This window comes from Coffea eugenioides, chromosome 8 (assembly GCF_003713205.1).
Source record: "Coffea eugenioides isolate CCC68of chromosome 8, Ceug_1.0, whole genome shotgun sequence".
NCBI lineage: Eukaryota > Viridiplantae > Streptophyta > Magnoliopsida > Gentianales > Rubiaceae > Coffea > Coffea eugenioides.
The window spans coordinates 13018094-13036983 of record NC_040042.1 but is presented as its reverse complement, the minus strand read 5'-3'; the positions used below and the strand labels follow the sequence as shown (position 1 = coordinate 13036983).

The following is an 18890-nucleotide window of genomic DNA, read 5'->3' as shown; positions in this document are numbered from 1 at the left end:
CAACTGGAAGCTTCAACCAAGAAACAAGAAAATCACCATTATCACCATTCAACCTAGCTAAGTGAACTGGGTAGAAACAGAAATTTTCAGCATAGGAACCATGAGAAATCAAGAGGTAAACCTGTTAAACTTTCTTTATTTTCTTTCTACCTTGGTACCATAATGTCTTAGCTTGAACTAACATCAAGAAAAGAGAATTTAACTAAGGAAAAGTGCATCAAAGCTGGAAAAATTCTGCTCAACTTGCTAACCGATTGGCCATATGTATCCAAAAACATCATTTGGTAAACAACATAGAAGTTTCCAAGATAGTTGGTATCAAAAGTTTGTATGGTTAGAGTATAGCATATCGAAAGATGCGGCGTTTTGCTTTTGGTGCTTTCTTTTCAAAACACAAAATAAGGGAGGTCGATATGCAGAGGATGCCTTTACAAAAATGGGATTCAATAATTGGAAAAAGGCAATGGAAAGATTTAATGAACATATTGGAGCTGTGAATAGTTGCCATAATGATGCTAGAATACAGTTTGAAAGTTTTCAAGATCAAAGGCATAGTGTGTCAAATGTGCTACGATCTTGTGGGCGCGAAATAGATATTGCATATCGCACCCGTTTAACTGCTGCTCTGGATGTGACCCGCTTTCTTTTGAAGCAAGGATTGGCTTTTCGTGGAAATGATGAGTCAACTAGTTCTTCAAATAGAGGCAATTTTCTTGAATTGTTTGAGTGGTATAGCCAGCGAAATACTGAGATTTTTGAGGTTGTAAATCAAAATGCTCCTGCAAATAATCAACTAACTTCTCCAATGATTCAAAAAGATCTGGCACATGCTTGTGCCTCAGAGATCACAAGTGTTATAATCAATGATATTGGAGACAATTATTTTTCCCTAATAGTTGATGAGTCTCGAGACAGTTCAGTGAAAGAGCAAATGGGAGTTGTTTTGAGATATGTGAACAAAGAAGGGCGTGTGATTGAACGTTTCCTTGCAATTGTACATGTGTCTGACACCACATCTCTTTGTTTGAAAGATGCAATTGATTCTTTATTCGCGCAACACGGATTATCATTATCCAAATTGAGAGGTCAAGGATATGATGGAGCTTCAAATATGCGAGGTGAGTTCAATGGTTTGAAGGCCCTTATATTACAAGAAAATCCCTATGCGATGTATATTCACTGTTTTGCTCACCAACTCCAGTTAGTTATTGTTGCTGTTGCTAAGGGAAATATCATTGTCAGTGAATTCTTTGTCTATGTCTCTATGATTGTCAATTTAACTGGAGCATCATGTAAAAGGAGAGATCAATTAAGACAAATAGAACATGATAAGATTGTTACACTTTTAGACAGTGGAGATATTATTAGTGGAAAAGGCAAAAATCAAGAAACTAGTTTAGCAAGACCAGGGGATACTCGTTGGGGATCACACTATCTAACATTACTTCGTCTATCCTCTATGTGGGCTTCGGTGATTGGAATATTGGGAAATATACAAGATGATGCCACCACTTCTGACAATAGAGGTATGGCCAGGGGTTTGATTGATAGAATGAATGATTATGAGTTTGTTTTTGCATTGCACCTGATGAAGTATTTATTGGGAATCACAAATGACTTGTCACTTGTTTTGCAACAAAGGGATCAAAATATTGTCCAAGCCATGAGTTTGATTGATACTATGAAATCTCAATTGCAAGACTTTAGGGAAGAGGGATGGCAAATAATTTTAGATGAAGTCAACAATTTTTGTGAGTTGAATATGATTCCCGTGATTGATATGGAAGACAGTATAGCAATCCGTGGCAATGCCAGGCGCAGTCGCAGAGGTCAAACCATCACTAATTTTCATCATTATCGCGTGAAAATTTTTTGTGAGGTATTATTTTTGAAATTATTATTTCATTACATTTGTTACTTGTTAGCAGATTTTCTTAGTTATTAATTTTATTATTGTTGTGATGTCAGGTTGTTGATTTAATTATACAAGAGATGAATAATCGTTTCTCGGAAGTTAGCACGTAATTGCTTAGTTGCATAGCATGTCTTGATCCAAAAAGTTCTTTCTCTCAATTCAATGAGCAGAAACTACTCCGTCTTGCTGATTTATATCCTGAAGACTTCTCAAGTAACGATTATTTATATCTTGAGTCTCAACTTCGAAATTATATTTATAATGTGCAACGCGATCCTCAATTTTCAGAAGTTGGAGATTTGGGAAGTCTTGCTCAACAAATGGTTAAAACTGGTAAAAATACAGTTTTTCCATTGGTTTATCGTCTGATCCAGTTGGCATTAGTTCTACCAGTTGCGACTGCTTCTGTTGAAAGAGTATTTTCTGCAATGAATATTGTCAAGACTGATTTGCGCAACAAAATGGGAGACGAGTGGATGAATGACTGTCTGGTTGTATACATCGAGAAGGATATTTTTGCAACAATTGAAAATGAGCAAATATTGCAGCGTTTTCAACGGATGAAGACTCGCAGAATGCAATTGCCTCCTCTTCGTTATTCGAGTGCAACAACTACCAATACTTCAAGTGTTAATCAATAACAAATTTTTGGGTATGTATAATTATATGTTTTTATTATTTTTATAATTATTGATTCTAAATTTTACTTATTAAATATATTTATTTCGTCACAAAAAAAAATTTTTAATACACTTCAGCCCCCCCAAAAATAAATTTCTGGCTCCGTCCCTGCATGTACCAAGACTTGATCTCTATTGGATGGAGTACAGAATGGACATAAGGTCGGTGATGGTGTAGAGAATGGACATGATATTTTCTCTTGAAATTCCCATGACAATTTACCAAATTTTAACACAAAAAAAAAAAAGAAAAGAGGGGAATTTTTTACATCAGAAAAAATTTCACTAAACCTTGCCATTTCCCAATTCCCTCTCCACCCAGCACCACTTAGCCCACTATTTTTCTCACTTGCAGCCACTCACAGCCATATCTACATCATAATTACCTCTTAAATCTTTTCCACTCCAACCACTATAGCTAATTAAAACCTTCACCTTCGTCCCCAAACTCAACCTCAAACCCGTTTCCTCTACCAATCCCATTGAAACCCTTTATCTTGCACAATAAAAAAATGAAGTATTCACAACTAAAATAATTCTAGTGGAGATGATTTCGCCCATAACTCAAACAATACCCAAAAAAATTGGGCACAAATTTTTGGCAAAAAAATAATTAGGGCAAAAAAATTTGGGGAAAAATCGAGGAGAAGAAGGAGAGACATGAGATACCTTTTGTTGCAAAGAATTGGTGGAGTACTTCTTCTGTTCAACATCACAAAGATATGATCGATCTATGGAGAGAAGGAGGAGAATTGTTTTTTGTTAATAGTTTCTGTCGAGGGAGTAAAGTGAGAGAGTGGGAGACCAATGGAGAGTAAAGCGGAGAGCTTTTCTATTGGGTTACAAAATGTTTGCTTTCCAAATTTGACCCGCACCACATATTTTTCACATACTTTGTTTATTTAGTTTCAGTGAAATATCGGTTCACTGAGCTCCCCAAAATTTCAATCAAGTTTTTTAGTTGAAGTATAATTTTACTAATACATTATTAATTGCTACCTTTTAACATTTTTGTCAAAAAAATTCATAATGCGAGTCAAGTTTTTGGTAAATTAATACAAGTGGTAAATGTACTTTTGTTCAACATCAAATAGTTCAATTTTTTTGGTAATGACTTTAAATATTTTTTTATTGAATAACTTCAAATAATTCACACAAGTGTTAAAACTTTATATCACTTCCTGAAAGTTGCAAAACTAAAGTACTATATCTTACTTTTAATTTAGTCTAGTAGTACCATAGGTCTTTAGTTATGGAAAATTCTACTTTAAATAACATATGACTTATATGACCGACATAAACTAAAAGATGGTTCACCCCCTAATTTTTAGGAGTTCCCATATATTTGTGTCTATTGGTTTGTATATAGTGTTTTTTAAAGTCAGTTATTTTAAATGAACTCTTTAGTTATTTTATACCGATAAGCCATGTATGTTACCGGTTAATTTTGTTTGAAGTTATTGTACTACTAATTGCAAAACAAACCTAGGTTGCCATTAATTTTTAGTAGATTTTAAATAAAGCATATTCAATTAACAAAGCACATTTTAAATAGCACACATTCAATTAACATCCAATACAAAACTTCACTATTAATCCATTATCTTCAAATAAGAAAAAAATGCACAATTAAAGTATTACATAAAGTGTATTAGTTAATTAACTATGGAGTTTAGGATTTATCCACTTCGATAACTAGTTCAATTTGAAAACTCTTATTTATATTCATATCAAATTAACTAATAATCATTCCAAGTTAAGTAGTCACAAGTTTATTTACACTAATGAATTTTTTATTTTTTAATTATTTTTATTCTAATGAAGTTATTACATATACAAGAAAATTAAACTAATAAGGAGGCTCATAAGTATATAACAGTTAAAAATCATTAGAGAACACATAATGATTACAAAAAATTAGGAGTAATAGTTGCAAAAAGCAATAAATATTTTAAACCAAACAGTGACAAGACTAGGTTGTCACTGACGGCTATACAATGTTATCAGTGACAACAATTGCAAAGTTGTCAAAGAAAGTGCTATTAATACTGACAACTTTTAGAAAGTCGTCACTATTGCAGTTCCCGCTCTCTCCATGACTCCTGGCGGAAATCGAATTGTGACGACAATGCAAGGTCATCACTGATGTATTGGCTCCCTTGACTCAATTGTGACAACTTGCTGTATTGTGGTTAAAGGATCCCATTCTGTGACGATTTTTTTTCGTCACTGAGAAATGTTGTCACTAATGACCAAATTTCTTGTAGTGTAGTGCTAGTCTAAACTAGTTGCAAGGTTTAGTGAAAAATTTTCCTAATCTAATCCTTAAATTTATCACGTTTGGATGTTTTCTAATGGATGCAAATCTAAATTTATAAAAAATATCGAAAGGGACAAAATGTTCATTCAAAGGTTTAATTGATACCAATCGGATTAATTGCGAAGTCCAAAATAGTCCCTTGAAAGGGTCACGAGCATGCATAAATGAAATTCAAAGAAAAGAAAAGAAAAATAAAATTATATATCTAGGTATAAGTGACCAAAGAATAGGTAATGCAATATAATGGGTATGGAAGACAAAAGACTCGTGACATAATTTTCTTATACAGGGATTGATGGGGTATTTAAAATAAAGAGTTATAATCACTCATATCCACGTTCAAAGTATAATTCTCCTAATCTAGACAAGCAAATGAGCTAACTTATTTTACAATTTCTTAAATGAGATGTAATTCTAAATGATAGGATTGACACATATAGAGGGTAGGAGATAATATAATAGGAAATATCATGCAAATGAGAAAAATCCTAAATAAATAAAAAAAATACATGAAAATGTAATGAATGCCATACAAAAATGAATCTAATGCATAAACAATCTAAGGGTCTAGCGTTGGACTAACTCATTTCTAAAGAACCTTACTAGTATTGGACTAGCAAGTAGGTGGAGGGAGAAGCCACAACTAGCGTTGGACTAGTGTGGTGACGCCATGCATTAATAATACATAGTAAAACAAATAAGGCATAAATTAAAACAAATAAATACATAAGAACACGTAGCACGTAACACATAAACATAATATCAAGATGCACAAATCCTAAGAAAGCGGATAAAGAGCATAACACATAAGCCATACAAACACACGAAAACCTACCTATTACAGTGGGGAGTCTAACTACAATCTAAAATGAGAAAATATAATAAAATAAACCTATCTATCCTATCTATTACAATAGGGGACCTAATTACAATCTAAAATGGAAAAATATAATAAAATAAACCTATTTATCTTATTTATTACATTTGTCTATCTAATTATAATTTTTCAAAAATATCACCTATCTATTACATTTCGAAATATTTAAATACTTCCCAAATAATTATAAAAATTAACTAAACGACTATAAAAAAATTTGAATGAACATTTGAATCAAATAAATAACAAAACATATAAAAATATATAAACACGTAGGAGCACGTAGGAGCATTTAAATAATAATAGGGATATCTCCCTTTTGAAGTGGTGACTAAATAGAGTCAAATTGTCCTATTTATACTCAAAATGAACAAAAGGATCATGGTACTAATTTAATTGGAAATAATAATAATAACAATAATAATAGTACCAAATTCACATTAATATGTCAAGCATAAAGAAACTTAAGGGCAACTAAAAAATTACAAGTTGAATACATTCAAAAGTAACATAATTAGCAATTAAAGAAAAGAAACAATTGTAATAGAGAGAGTCAAAAATTCACTAGGAACTAAATTGCAAAAATTAGAAAATTTTTGGGGTAAAAAATATAATGTTTCAAAAGTTTAGGGGTCAAAATTTTAATTAAGATAAAGTTTAGGGACCAAAATGCAATTAAACTAAGGACCAAAGTGAAAGAGAATTAAAATTTCTGAGCCACAATAAAACTACTCCAAAGATCAGGGGTTAAAGTGAAAATTCCGGTTTCTGATTTGGGCAAGAGAAAAGGCTCTGAGTCATTTATTTTAGTTGTTTGGGCTGGACGCCTTCGGCTCAAAAGAAAAAATACAGGCTATCCTCATTAAAAGAAAAACAAGCCCAAGTGAAAAAATTACCCCAAAACCCAGACGAAAACTGTGACAGCCCCACTTTCCCCAAAGGCGAACCAGAGGGGTCAGCGAACTGCCTACCCAACTCTCACCGAAGCTCACTACAATCCATAATTCAAAAACTAGAATACTTCAAATATTTTCAATATACATTTAAAGTACTCCAAAACATTAATACTTAAAATTAGCTAACTTTCAAACTTAAATACAACCCAAAAGAATATGTACTGCAGTCATTGCTATAATACAACTTGAAATCTCCAAAAGAAAACAATTTAGTACTATTTGTGAGCACTCTCAGTCTTGAACCCTGTTAAGGAAAACAAATGAGTGGAATGAGCTAAACAACCCAGTGACGTTCCAAAACACACAAGTAGTTCTAATAAATCAAGTAAATTAAGCATAACGCACATATGGTTCAAGATTTCACATTGGCACATTAAAATGAGACATTTATCATTTTACATAAATAAACACACATTAAAAGGATACGGTGTTCCTATGGAACTATTTCGGTCAGCTTCACCTTATGATTCCAATAATTCCCTCTGTTTGTCTGGCCATCGCCTTATTCCTCCAGTGATAATACTCGAGTATATCGAAACGGTGGCCCAGATTCCAACCTACCCGACCGAGCCTGGTCCTGGCTCGAGCAGGTTAGTAACCAAGGGCAAGGCCCAGTTCAACTAAGAGCTTACAACATGCGCAAGTAATCAAATAAACCGGTAAACGGTAGAAATTCATTATTTTAGTAGGTCGAATGTGATAAAGTACACACTCGCCTTAAAACGGTGGAAAATTTCATAGGAGCAATTATAGGAAGCATTTAACACTTAAACACACAAGAAATATGAAGTAAACATGTAGTAAAACTATTCAAATCACACACACACATGCAGGGAACACTCACAGTTACGTGCGATATGTCTCGGTTCCTGGATAACACCCTTGATTACCCTCGAGTCTTGAGGCAAGAACCAACAAGTTTATATGAAAGTGAAAGATAAAACCTTAGGGTTTGAGCACTTAAGAAGTGAAGAAACAAGAGGTTGGTATATAATTCTTAAATGTATACTAAAGAATAAAACGAGTCGTTATACCCTCGAATCAACCCCTTTCAAATTCAAAGTTCAAAAGTAAGAATGGAACCATAAGAAATCAAGTTCTAGGTCAAGAATTAAGCGTAATAAAGAACATTAAGGTTTCTCATTTAAATCCAAGGAAACATCAAGTATATGGGAAACTTGTATCCCGCATGAAATCGAGTTTAAATTGAACCATCAATCTCAAAAGGAAGTTGAATGTTCTTAAAAATTCGTTTCTTAAGAAATCAGAAAATTTCAGCTTTACGCGACAAAATTTGGAAAATCAGATCTTGAGTTTGGTAAGTCCAAAAATTGGAAACTTGACACTGTTAGAAAGTAGATTTAAAGTACTAAAACTTCCCAGAAGACATTTTTCCAAGATTCCAACCAAAAAGCATTCATAATTCGGTTCAAAGTTACAGTTCCAAGAAGACAGGACAGAACCAGTCTTGATTTTCAGCAATGTTTGGAAATTCGGCAAAATTCACAAGAAGTGAATCAGCCTCTGAAATTTATAACACAACAAGAGTTCCAAATCAAGTTTTAAACACAATAAGCAGAACTAAATTCGGAGTTTTGAGCAACAAGATATAATAGTTTGAATTCGGCTGATTTTTGCAACCTGATCAGTGGATTTTCAGATTTGAAGAGCAATCTTTGGGGCATTATTTGGGCCTCAAATTGATATTGAAATTACGTCAAAATTGGTACACTTAAACTTCCATATGTGGACTACTTCTCTATTGAAATTGAGGCAAAAACTCGTACGGGAAGGCAATTAACTAAACGACCAAAATTTGTGAAATTCTTCAAAGCTAATCTGCCAACCCTATCTTTCTTTCTTTTTCAAAAGTTTTGTCCAAAGAAATCAGCCCCAATTCACTCCATTTTTGAAACCAAGGTTCCAGAAACATTTAATGAGCAATTGATGGGTAAATGACGCAAAAATTTTTGAAATAAAACACCCCAAAACAAAAATGACCATTCGGCCAGCAGGGAAGGGAAAATTTTCCAGTTATCAGCTTTGACACCATTTTGAAATCAGACCATATCTAACTCTACACAAGTCTGAATTGAGAATAGTTTATGGCGTTGAAAACTAGGTTCAAAATGCTACAATTCATCAGAAGACATCATTTTAAAAATCTTTTCACAAGTGGAACAAAATTGAGCTAAAAGATGCAGTTTCCCAGTTTCATGCGGACAAACAGGCAAAGCAGGACAGTCCACTTTGCCGATTCGCTACGATTTACTCAAAATGAACTAGCAGGGGATTCTTATACCATTTGAAAGCTCTGAATGTCTAATTTCGAATGCCATAAATGGCACTCAATTTTAACATTTGTACAAAGAGTTATGTTCCGACAAAGTACCACTGGTTGGCTACCCTGGTTGCGAATTTCCAGATTTCTACCTTTCACAAAACCCAAGTTTTATGTAACCATTTGAAATGATTTTCGAAAGACACCTTCTGAACACATAATACAACATATATCAAGCAATTTAGTAGCCAAATAAGCAACAAAAATTCGAGTTTAAAGCAGGACAACAAAACAGAAATTTCGGCTAGCTCTCCTCTCACGGTTTCTCTCTTTCTTTTTCTTCTTCTAGTTTCTTTCATTAAAACTCATCACAAACACACTAACACACACATAAACATCATGGCAGCCCTTATTTAACCAACGTGGGAGTTCATAGAGCCCACTTCAACCAACGAAATCCAACCAACAACAATAAGAAGGAAGCTACAAGCTTCAAAGCCAAGAAATGAAACAAGAAAACAAGAGTTTTGGTGGGAGATATTTATACCTTCCAAACACAAGAGGAAACCCTAGATTTTTGGTGTGAGAAACTCCCCGAAACAGAACCAACCAGCCAGCCCTCTCGTCCCTTCAAGCTAGAGCAAGAACCCAAGGAATTTGTGAGTTGGATGATGAAGAACAAGCAAGCTTGGAGCTAGAAGATGAAGTTCTCTCTTTCCCTTTTCTTTTCCTTGGCTGGCCGAAAATGAGAGAGAGAGTGAGGGAGTCTTGTGGTTTGATTTCTTGGAGAGAAAGAATGAAAAAGGTAGCCATAAAGTGTACACAAAAGTCAACTCTCAATAGTCACGAAATAGTGTCGTGCACTACCACTTTTTCTCTCGTTTGATACACTTAACCACTAATCCCTCAATCAACTTTTCTAAGCCTACTATTAATCATTCTTAGTTCTCCAAGACTAATGTACTCTCGGATCGAATTTGCCTCGAAAAATGTGCATTCACTATTTCTTGCTAAACGAGCCGCAGAAAAATTAAATTTGCTAACAAAACGTTTTAGAAATATAAATGAGACATTGTTCCCTGTAAATGAATTTAAAATGGTTGAAATAAATTATTTGAAGTAAACAGGTGAATAAATAATTAAATAAGCCAGTAAAACGAAATAAAAGTAAGCAAAATAAAATAAAATTTCGGGTCCTCACAAAAACCCAGAAAAAAGAAACCTCTAGCTCAACTAAAAATAAAACATTAGCCCATTCATTTTTTTTTCTTTTCTTCCTTTTCTTTCCTTTCCTTTCTTTTTTTCTTCCTTCTCCCCTTTTCTTCTTCTTCTTCTCTAGCGAGCTGAAACTGCTTGCTGCTGGCGGCTATGGCCGCCGCCGGCAAACTTCCCGGTCACAAAATTTCACCAAAATACACCCCTCTACTTGATTTTTCGTGTAGAATCCGTTTTTGGGCTTAATTTTTTACAAAAAAAAAAGGATCAAAAGTGGTGAAAATGTCAAAAAAAACAGCCCAGTTTTTATTTTTTTGAAATCATTATAACCTTCACCAAAAATCATAAAATTTATACCAATACACTCCTTACAACTTCTACATTACAACTACACCCTTAGTTTGACAAGAAAACAACAACAAAATGATATGTTAAGTCAAAACAGCCCACAAACGAAAAAAATATTCCAATGCTTTTAATGCTCCAACAACTCCAAAATTTTTAGATAATCCAACACTTTCGGACCTTGTGCTAGCTACAATCATCTATTTTGACAAAAATATGCACAAAAGATTCACTAACTCAACTCATATTTTCATTGTGGCATTTTATCAAACATAAACAAGGCATTTACAAGGCCATTTCTCTTTTCTTAACTTTTATTCATGGCTTATCCCAAATTTCAGCAACTCAATCAACAAAGGAAACAAATGAAAGCAAAAGAAAGTTAAGCAATGAAGCATGGATTTAATATGATAAAAAAAAATTGAAAATATACCTCAAGAAATATGGCAATCCTTCAGTTGATGCTTTAGGTAAAACTTTTGAACCTTAGGCATATCTTGCTTGCTTCTATTTTTTGTACTTGAATTGTGGGAGAAATGTGTGTGGAGTTATGTTGGAAATTTTGGGGTGAAGGGCCGAAAGTAAGAGATGGGGAGTAAAGAGTATTTCTTCTCTTTTTCTTTTCTTTTTTTTTTGGTTTTGTGAGTGGTTGATATTGAGAGGGTTTTTGTGCTTGGTGTGCTTGTGTATGGAAAGTGAACCGAGAGAGAGTTTTTGTGAGAATGTGATGGTGGAAAAATTGAGAGAGAGGGAGATGGCCAAGAGAGGAGTTGGGAGTTGGAGTCCTTCTCTATTTTTTTCTTGTGTCTTCCCTTCTTGAGGGAAAAAAAGAAAGAGCCGGGAGAGAGCCAAAAGAATTAGGTGGTGTCTTGGTTTTGTCAAATGATGGTTTTTCACCAAAGATGAAAAGAAAGATGAATAGCAACATGGAGTGCAAAAATGGGTTAATAGTGCATTTGGTGAAACAAAATGATTAGGATGATTTTTGATTTCTTGATTTTCTTTTTTTTTCTATTTTTTTCTTAAAACCAACCTCTCTTTTGAGAGAAAGAAAAAAAATGCATATTAAAATACAAGAAAATAAATAACTCATTAAATAGATAAAATTCAAGAAAATATTAAAATTGACAAAAATTTAGTGTCTACAAAGTAAAAAGATCCTAACAAGTTTTTTGCGCCATTGCCAGGGAATTAGGTACAACACTAGAGTTAAAGGAAGCTTTATTAATCTAGATTTTGTTACTTTATCTTTATTTTATTTTCTATCTTTTAGTTGTTAATTTTATTCTTAGGTACTAAGTTCTTCACCAAAGAAAATTTTGCCTTCAAGAATTAAATATAGTGAGAAGAGGAAGAAGACGTGCTCAACAAAAGCAACTTGAGATGGACAGCGTAGGAGAAACTACCATTGAGTAACAAGAAACAAACCAAACGGCGGACCAAAGGCAAAGGGCTTTGAGAGACTATGCTTTGCCGAACAAATCAGGAGCACAAACAAGCATAACGAGGCTGGCCATAAATGCCCGTTCTCATTCAAATAGTTCAATAGAGCCAATTTGAAAAAAATGCAATGGAAGATCCAAATACTTATCTAGCCAATTTCACAGACCTTTGTGGCATAATCAAAGTAAATGGAGTAAGTGATGATGCAATTAATCTCAAGTTATTTTCATTTTCACTTTGTGACAAGGCAAATGTATGCTAAATTCATATCTATCCAATACTTTTACTACATGGAATGAATTGTCTAAAGTATTCTTAAATAAATATTTTTCACCCAATAAAATGGCTAAATTTTATATGGTTATTACAGGTTTCAATCAAAATGAAGGAGAGTCGTTGTATGAAGTTCATGAAAGATTCAAGGACATTTAAAGAAGACGCACACCATGGCCTTTTGGAATGGCTAATTATTCAAACTTTTACAATGATCTTACTTTTCCAACCAAAATAACCATAGATTCCACCACCAGAGGAGTACTTATGGGGAAGTCACTCGAGGATGCATAGAAGTTGATAGAAAAAATGGACTCCAATAATTAGCAATGGACTAATGAAAGAGGTAGTCATAAAAGGCTGGCAGGTATGTACAAAATTGATACCCTTAATATGTTAAGTGTTCAATGACATAATGTGGTTAACTTGCTTGGTAGACAAAGTGGAATGGATGCAAGTTCTAATGTAAGTGTTATATTATATTCTATTTGTCAACAACTATAACCATCCACCTCAAAATAATCCTTGTTCCAACAGTTATAATCAAAGTTGGAGTATTCATCCCAATCTTAGGTAGAGGGACCAAGGAAACCAACAAAGACCAACTAGTCCACTAAGATTCCAACCTAAACAAGCATTAGTGGAGACCAAACCTGCTTGGGAATTGACCATTGAAAAATTAGATAAAACCACAACAGAGAGATTTAAGTGAATAGATGAAAAAAAAAAAAAAGTGAATAGATGAAAGACTTGACTAATTCTTGAACATGCATAGGAATCTAGAGATGCAAGTAAGTCAAATTGCAAGTGCCATTAACTCTGGACAATAGGGAGTATTTGTGACACCCCGAATATTAGGAAGTTGTTTGTAAAGAAGATACTAAAGTGTATTTCTTTGGGTTTGATTTAAAACCTTATATTGTTTTAAAAAGACTAGAAACCCTAAAATTTTAATCAAAAACCCTAATTTACTTGTGACCAACCGGTTTTCTTAAATCCCTCATATTTTAATTGAAACCCTAATTTTAATCACTGGAATTGTAAAATTCCTCACGTTTTTCTTAAAAATACCCTTTATTTGGAAATTATTTATTTATTATAGCCTTACTACCCAATCATTCCACAATAAGTGCAAATGAACCTAGAAAGTAGGGTTTCACTTTTCGTTTCCAAGTTGGAGCAAGTTAGGGTTTTCACGTTTTTCCGAAGGGTGATTCTTCGGTATGGAGTAAGGATCAAATTTGGTGTTAAGAGTGACTTTTAGGTGAGAAATAATATGTGATTAGAAGCAATGATAAAAGGTTAGTGAATAGGAAGTAAAAACCCTAATACGCGTGATTTAAGAAAAAACGGTGCGAACCGACGGGTATCGATCACTACCGATTGAACCCACCACTTGATCACCACTTTTTACTACCACATACCCTTGATATTTTTACAAAATATCCCCCCTCATCCTCAGCCATGTGACCAAAATATGTGGCCCAAAATGCAAGGAAAAGAAAGAGAAATTTGGAAGGTTTTGGTGGTGACAAGTGTCACACACCTATGGCTCTTTGACCAAACCAATTGTCTTGCCTTTTTATCTTCCATTTAGCTTCATTCTTCCTCATTTTCTTCTGGTTTGGCTGAGACAAGAGAGAGAGAAAGAGAGAGCAAGAGTTTTCACCATTTCATCTTGATTTGCACCATCCAAGTGAGGAACCAAAATTCTAAACCGATTAAAGTGTGAGTTGTGACCTTGGGATGCTAGGGGAAACAAAAATTCCAAGAGGAGGTGAAGTATTACTCTTGCAAGCTTCTTTTGTTGAGGTATAAGGTCTAACCCATAGCTTTGGTTCTTTTATTTTTGATTAAGATGTTATATAATTCATGTTTTGGTTAGATTAGTTGTGATACAAGTTGTTGGGATGATTTTTAAGGTGATATATGTAAGTTAGGGTTTGATGATTTCTGCCTATACTTGCTATATGGATGATATATGTTGTATCTAAGCTTATATAGGAGGTTGTGGTGGTGGATTGAGGCAAGAAATGAAGAAAGTTTCATTGAATCCCAAAATTCCCAGATTTCTGGAAAATTTCAGCCTTGTTCTGTCCGGTTTTATTGCATCATGTTAGAGGCCGAATTAGGCTTAGTATAAAACATGAAAGTTGTATAGAATGATATTTTATAGGTTCCTACAAAATTTCAACCCAATCGGAGCAACGTAGCCTGTGAAAAGACCAAAATACCCTCGCTGCCCTAGGATGTTTCCAGTGATCCGTTTTAGACAGTTCATTTGTTTGGCTGTGTTTATTCACTATGATCCGTGCTGATTTAGCCATTTGTCAAAACATGAAAGTTTTAGTACTCTGTCTTAGCTTTTTAACGCCTCAAAGAACACCTTAAACGGACTTTGGTAGCCTGAGATATGGCCTTTTAAATGTAGTACGGTTAATTAGCCGATTAGTTGGAACCTGGTTCTGTGAACTGGGAATTTGATTAGGTTACACTGGAAATTTGACCAAGTGATCTTCATGAAAGTTGTAGGAATTCGTCTTAGCTTCGAAATGGTATAATTTTCACACCAATCCGATAAGCGTAGCCTCAGATGTGTTCTTTCCGCAAAAACCCGTCAAATCTGTCTTTTGTAAACTTCATTTCCGCACTTGTTATTAGTTGATTTATGTCCTTGTATTGTCTTGAGCCTATGGAACGGCTATTGAAATGCATTTGTGTTGTGTGTACCTTTGGGTTTGAATGAGAAAAATAATGAAGCCAAAATGGCTGAAAAATGAGATAAACACAAAGGGCATGCTGCCCAAATTTACGTTCGAGAACTAGAGAACTATACTTGCAACTTGAGTAAGGACTTGGCCGAATTTATACCCTTGAGAAATAAAATAATGACTGCTTCGGAGTATGTTTTCTTTGTCACTTCGACTTAAATGGAGATTTCAAAGTTTTACGAGCAAGCATAAGTTTTACAAATATTTTACTCATAGCCTTTGGTTTAAATGTACTCTTTTCACTTCCAAAACTATACTTATACTTTGTACTAGTAGTTATTCGGATTTTTTTGGTTCACTTAAACTTTGGAAGGGTTTAACTGTAATATTTTCTCTTGGCTATTATTAGGGTTTCTTGGCGATTGAAAGTGTTATTCGGGAGGATACTTTGGATATTCGGGAGGTGGGACTGTCACAGTATTACCTAGTAAGACCAAGGTTAAACCTAGAGAGCATGTTAATGCCATCACTCTTAGAAGTGGTAAAACTGTAGAGGGGCCTATCCTTGGTGAGTCTAGTGGGGGAAAAGATGAGGGATCAGTTCATGAAAGGGTAAAAGAAAATCAAAATGATCAAGTTTTAATTAATATCGATATGCCTTCCTCTCATATTTCTTCTAATAATGCTACTAATTTTTTATTCCTTTCTCGATAGTTTGAAGCAAAGCAAAAAGGAGGAGTTTGAAAAAGTTGCTAAAAGTTTTAGACAAATTCAAATTAACATATTTTTCAATGATGTTATCTTTCAAATTTCCTTTTATACTCATTTCTTGAAGGATATTATGTCAAAAAAGAGAAAAATTGAAGATCATGAAATGATAGCACTCACAGAGGAATGTTCGGCACATGTGCAGAATAAACTTCCACCAAAGCTCGAGGATTCAGAAAGTTTTATTATACCTTGCACCATTGGACATCTTAATTTCTCTAATGTTTTGTGTGATTTAGGTGCAAGCATATTCATAAATGGCACATTTCATTGCCCAAAGGCTTGATTTGAAGGAGATAAAAGATACAAATGTTACTTTTCAATTGGCAGATAAGCCCATAAAGCATCCGGTTGGCATGATAGAGAATGTCCTTATAAAGGTGAAATCATTCATTATACCAGTTGGCTTTATTGTGTTAGATATGAAGGAAGATATGCATATGCCTGTCATTTCATGAAGACCTTTCTTAGTCATGGCTAGTACATTAATTGATGTCCAATAAGACAAATTGGTATTTAGGGTCAATGGTGAAGAACTGGTGTTTAATCTTAATGATAATAAAAATCTTGACTTGTGGCACGGTAAGGCTTTTAAACCTAAAGAAGTTAATGTAGTACAAGAGTTGTATAAAGATAACTTTCCTATTGATGCTCTTACTATAACATGTCTAATGTGAGAAATAAAGAAAAAGAGGTCTTTATTGATCATTTTCAAGAAATTCCTAAAATCCAAGAAGACAAAGGCAAGAAATCAAGTAGATTTTGGAATTATTTTAAATGTCTTTCAAGAAATTCTCATGTACATTGTGATAATGCTAATGATTCCTTGTTTGATAATGAGCATGAGTTGGAGATAGGGCAAACTCAAACCACGGTGGATGGTAAGAGAAATTTTAGCCCTTGGGAAGGAACTAGTTCCTTTTCTCCTCCAAAGTGAATTTCAAGAAGAAACACTTTTGACTCGGGTCAACGACTATAAACAAAAGTACTTGTTTGGAGGCCACCCAATGTTTGTTGAAGTTTATATTAATTTGGTGTGATTTGATGTTTAACATGTGTGTTTTAGTGTGTTTGTTATGTTTTTCTACTAGGATTCAAGAATTGCTGTCAAATGTGTAAAATGAGGTGTCAAGGGAGCTCAAATGTTCAACTTTTACAACTCTCAAGTTTTGATTCATGTGTTTTTTATGCTAGATTTTGTGTTAAAATAGTGTATTTGATCAAGTTACATGTGTTTGGCATGGTGCATTGTTCATTACAACAATGGGTTTTGATTTGAGGTATGAGGCACAACTAATAGAATAGTAACTTGTTGGAGCATAATTGTAAAAAACAGCAAATAAGCAGAAACGCAACTCAAAACGTGGACTAGCCTGCATTTCCACTCCGTGTTTCTTCACAAATTCATTCTTCCAAGGAGAAAAACATGGAAACTTTGCTTAACTCTTCTTTTTTTCTTCTTTTTATGGCCACAACACATGCACTTCACTTACTTCTTCAAATTTCTTGATCAACCAACGCTTGTACTGACCGTTAACATCATTTGAAGTAGTTTTTACATTCAAATGTATCATTAAACACATCATTGGTGTGTTTAATCTTCATGAATCTTTGTTGAGTTCAATTGCATAAAGTTCGTGTTAAGACTCATTTGAGTGTGAAAATAGTTCAATCACATTTCATTTCACTCACATAACTACTTTGAAGTGAATTTCTTTAACTTTGCATAGTAGTTTACATTTTCACCTTTTCGGCTCCATTCTCATTCATACATAAGCTTGCATGATGAACATATAAAGGTGCTTTAGGATGCATAAACATATTAAATGACTCCATATGAATTGTGTGAGAACCCTAAAAATTTTCACCTTCTCTCAGCATTTTGTTTATTCTCACTATCCTTTTTAAAATGAAAAGAATTGGCTATCCATTTCTAAGGCGGGTTTTCTTCGCATACATGTGAATGTGTGATAGTGTGTATCAAGTGGAATTGTGTGAGATATATGTAAATATGTGTACGTGTTGGAGGTATGGATGAGCGTGGCAATTGAACTAGGAAAAGAAGGAAACAAATTTTGCGAAAAAATGAAGGGCCAAATCCGGCCAGTTCTTGGCCGGATTGCTGGCCGGATTGTTGTTGGTTTTGGAAAAAAAATTGATTTCTTCTCTGCCCTGTATCCGGCCGGATTATGACGTGTCACAGTCGGTCACCAGCTTTGACCGGTTGTTTCCTTCATTCTTATCCTACTTTTGGCCCAAAATATCTTCATTTTGCTCCTTGCTTGACTGGCTAGCTTGAGAGAAAAACCAAGAAAGCTCTTCATTTTCTATCTTCAATTTTTGCTCAAATCTTGAGATTCCACCGTTGGATTTTCAAACTACTCCCTACAAGTGGGAACTAAGGAGGTTTAAAGCTTTTGACGGAGTGTTTTTTGAAAGGGAAGCTATCTTCCTTGAGTTATAAGGTGAGTTGCTAAGAAAGTTTCCTTGTTGTTTTAATAATGGTATATTAGGGCTTCGTATTGGTTAAATATGTTGTTTTGTGGAAGATTTCATGGGTTGAAGGAATTTATGGTGAATTTCTAATTTATTAGTGGATTTTCTGATTTTATATGATAATCATGGGTTGGCCTTGGATTGATGGATTGAGATGGTGTTAAATGGAGCTTTTGTGCGTTAATTGCGATTGCTTGCGGAAAATTTCTGGTTTGTGCGGAAATTCCAGTTTTAGGGTTTTGATTTGGGGTTTTCTTATGGTTGGTTCTTAAGCTCCTAATTGGCCTTGATTGAAGGGTATTGTGGTCCTAATTGGATGTATTACTGCTTATGAACCGTATGTGTGATCGTGATTAATTGCTATGAGAATTGGTTGTTGATTGTAGGGTGAAAGTGAAGAATTTAGGGGGAAATGCTACCCGTTTATTTTCTTGTAATTTGAGTGAGTTAAAGTGGATTTGGAAATGTGATGTTTGTGTCAAGTAGAACGTACTTCATTGAAAACTACGTCGGTTCTCTCGAAGGGTGTTCGAGGAGCTACTTTTCTATTTGAACTTATATATTTCCGCTTGGCGAATATCGTGACCGTTTTACCATTTTAACACATAAT

General features: G+C 34.2%; 1 protein-coding gene across 1 annotated transcript; it reads left to right on the top strand.

The window, feature by feature from the left end:
- The first annotated feature begins 436 nt into the window (after positions 1 to 436).
- On the top strand, positions 437 to 2556 carry LOC113780285 (zinc finger MYM-type protein 1-like). Its single transcript, XM_027326099.1, has 3 exons — positions 437 to 1879; positions 1969 to 2013; positions 2086 to 2556. The coding sequence occupies exons 1-3, from the start codon at positions 437 to 439 to the stop codon at positions 2554 to 2556; spliced, it is 1959 nt and encodes a 652-aa protein (XP_027181900.1).
- Positions 2557 to 18890: the final 16334 nt, after the last annotated feature.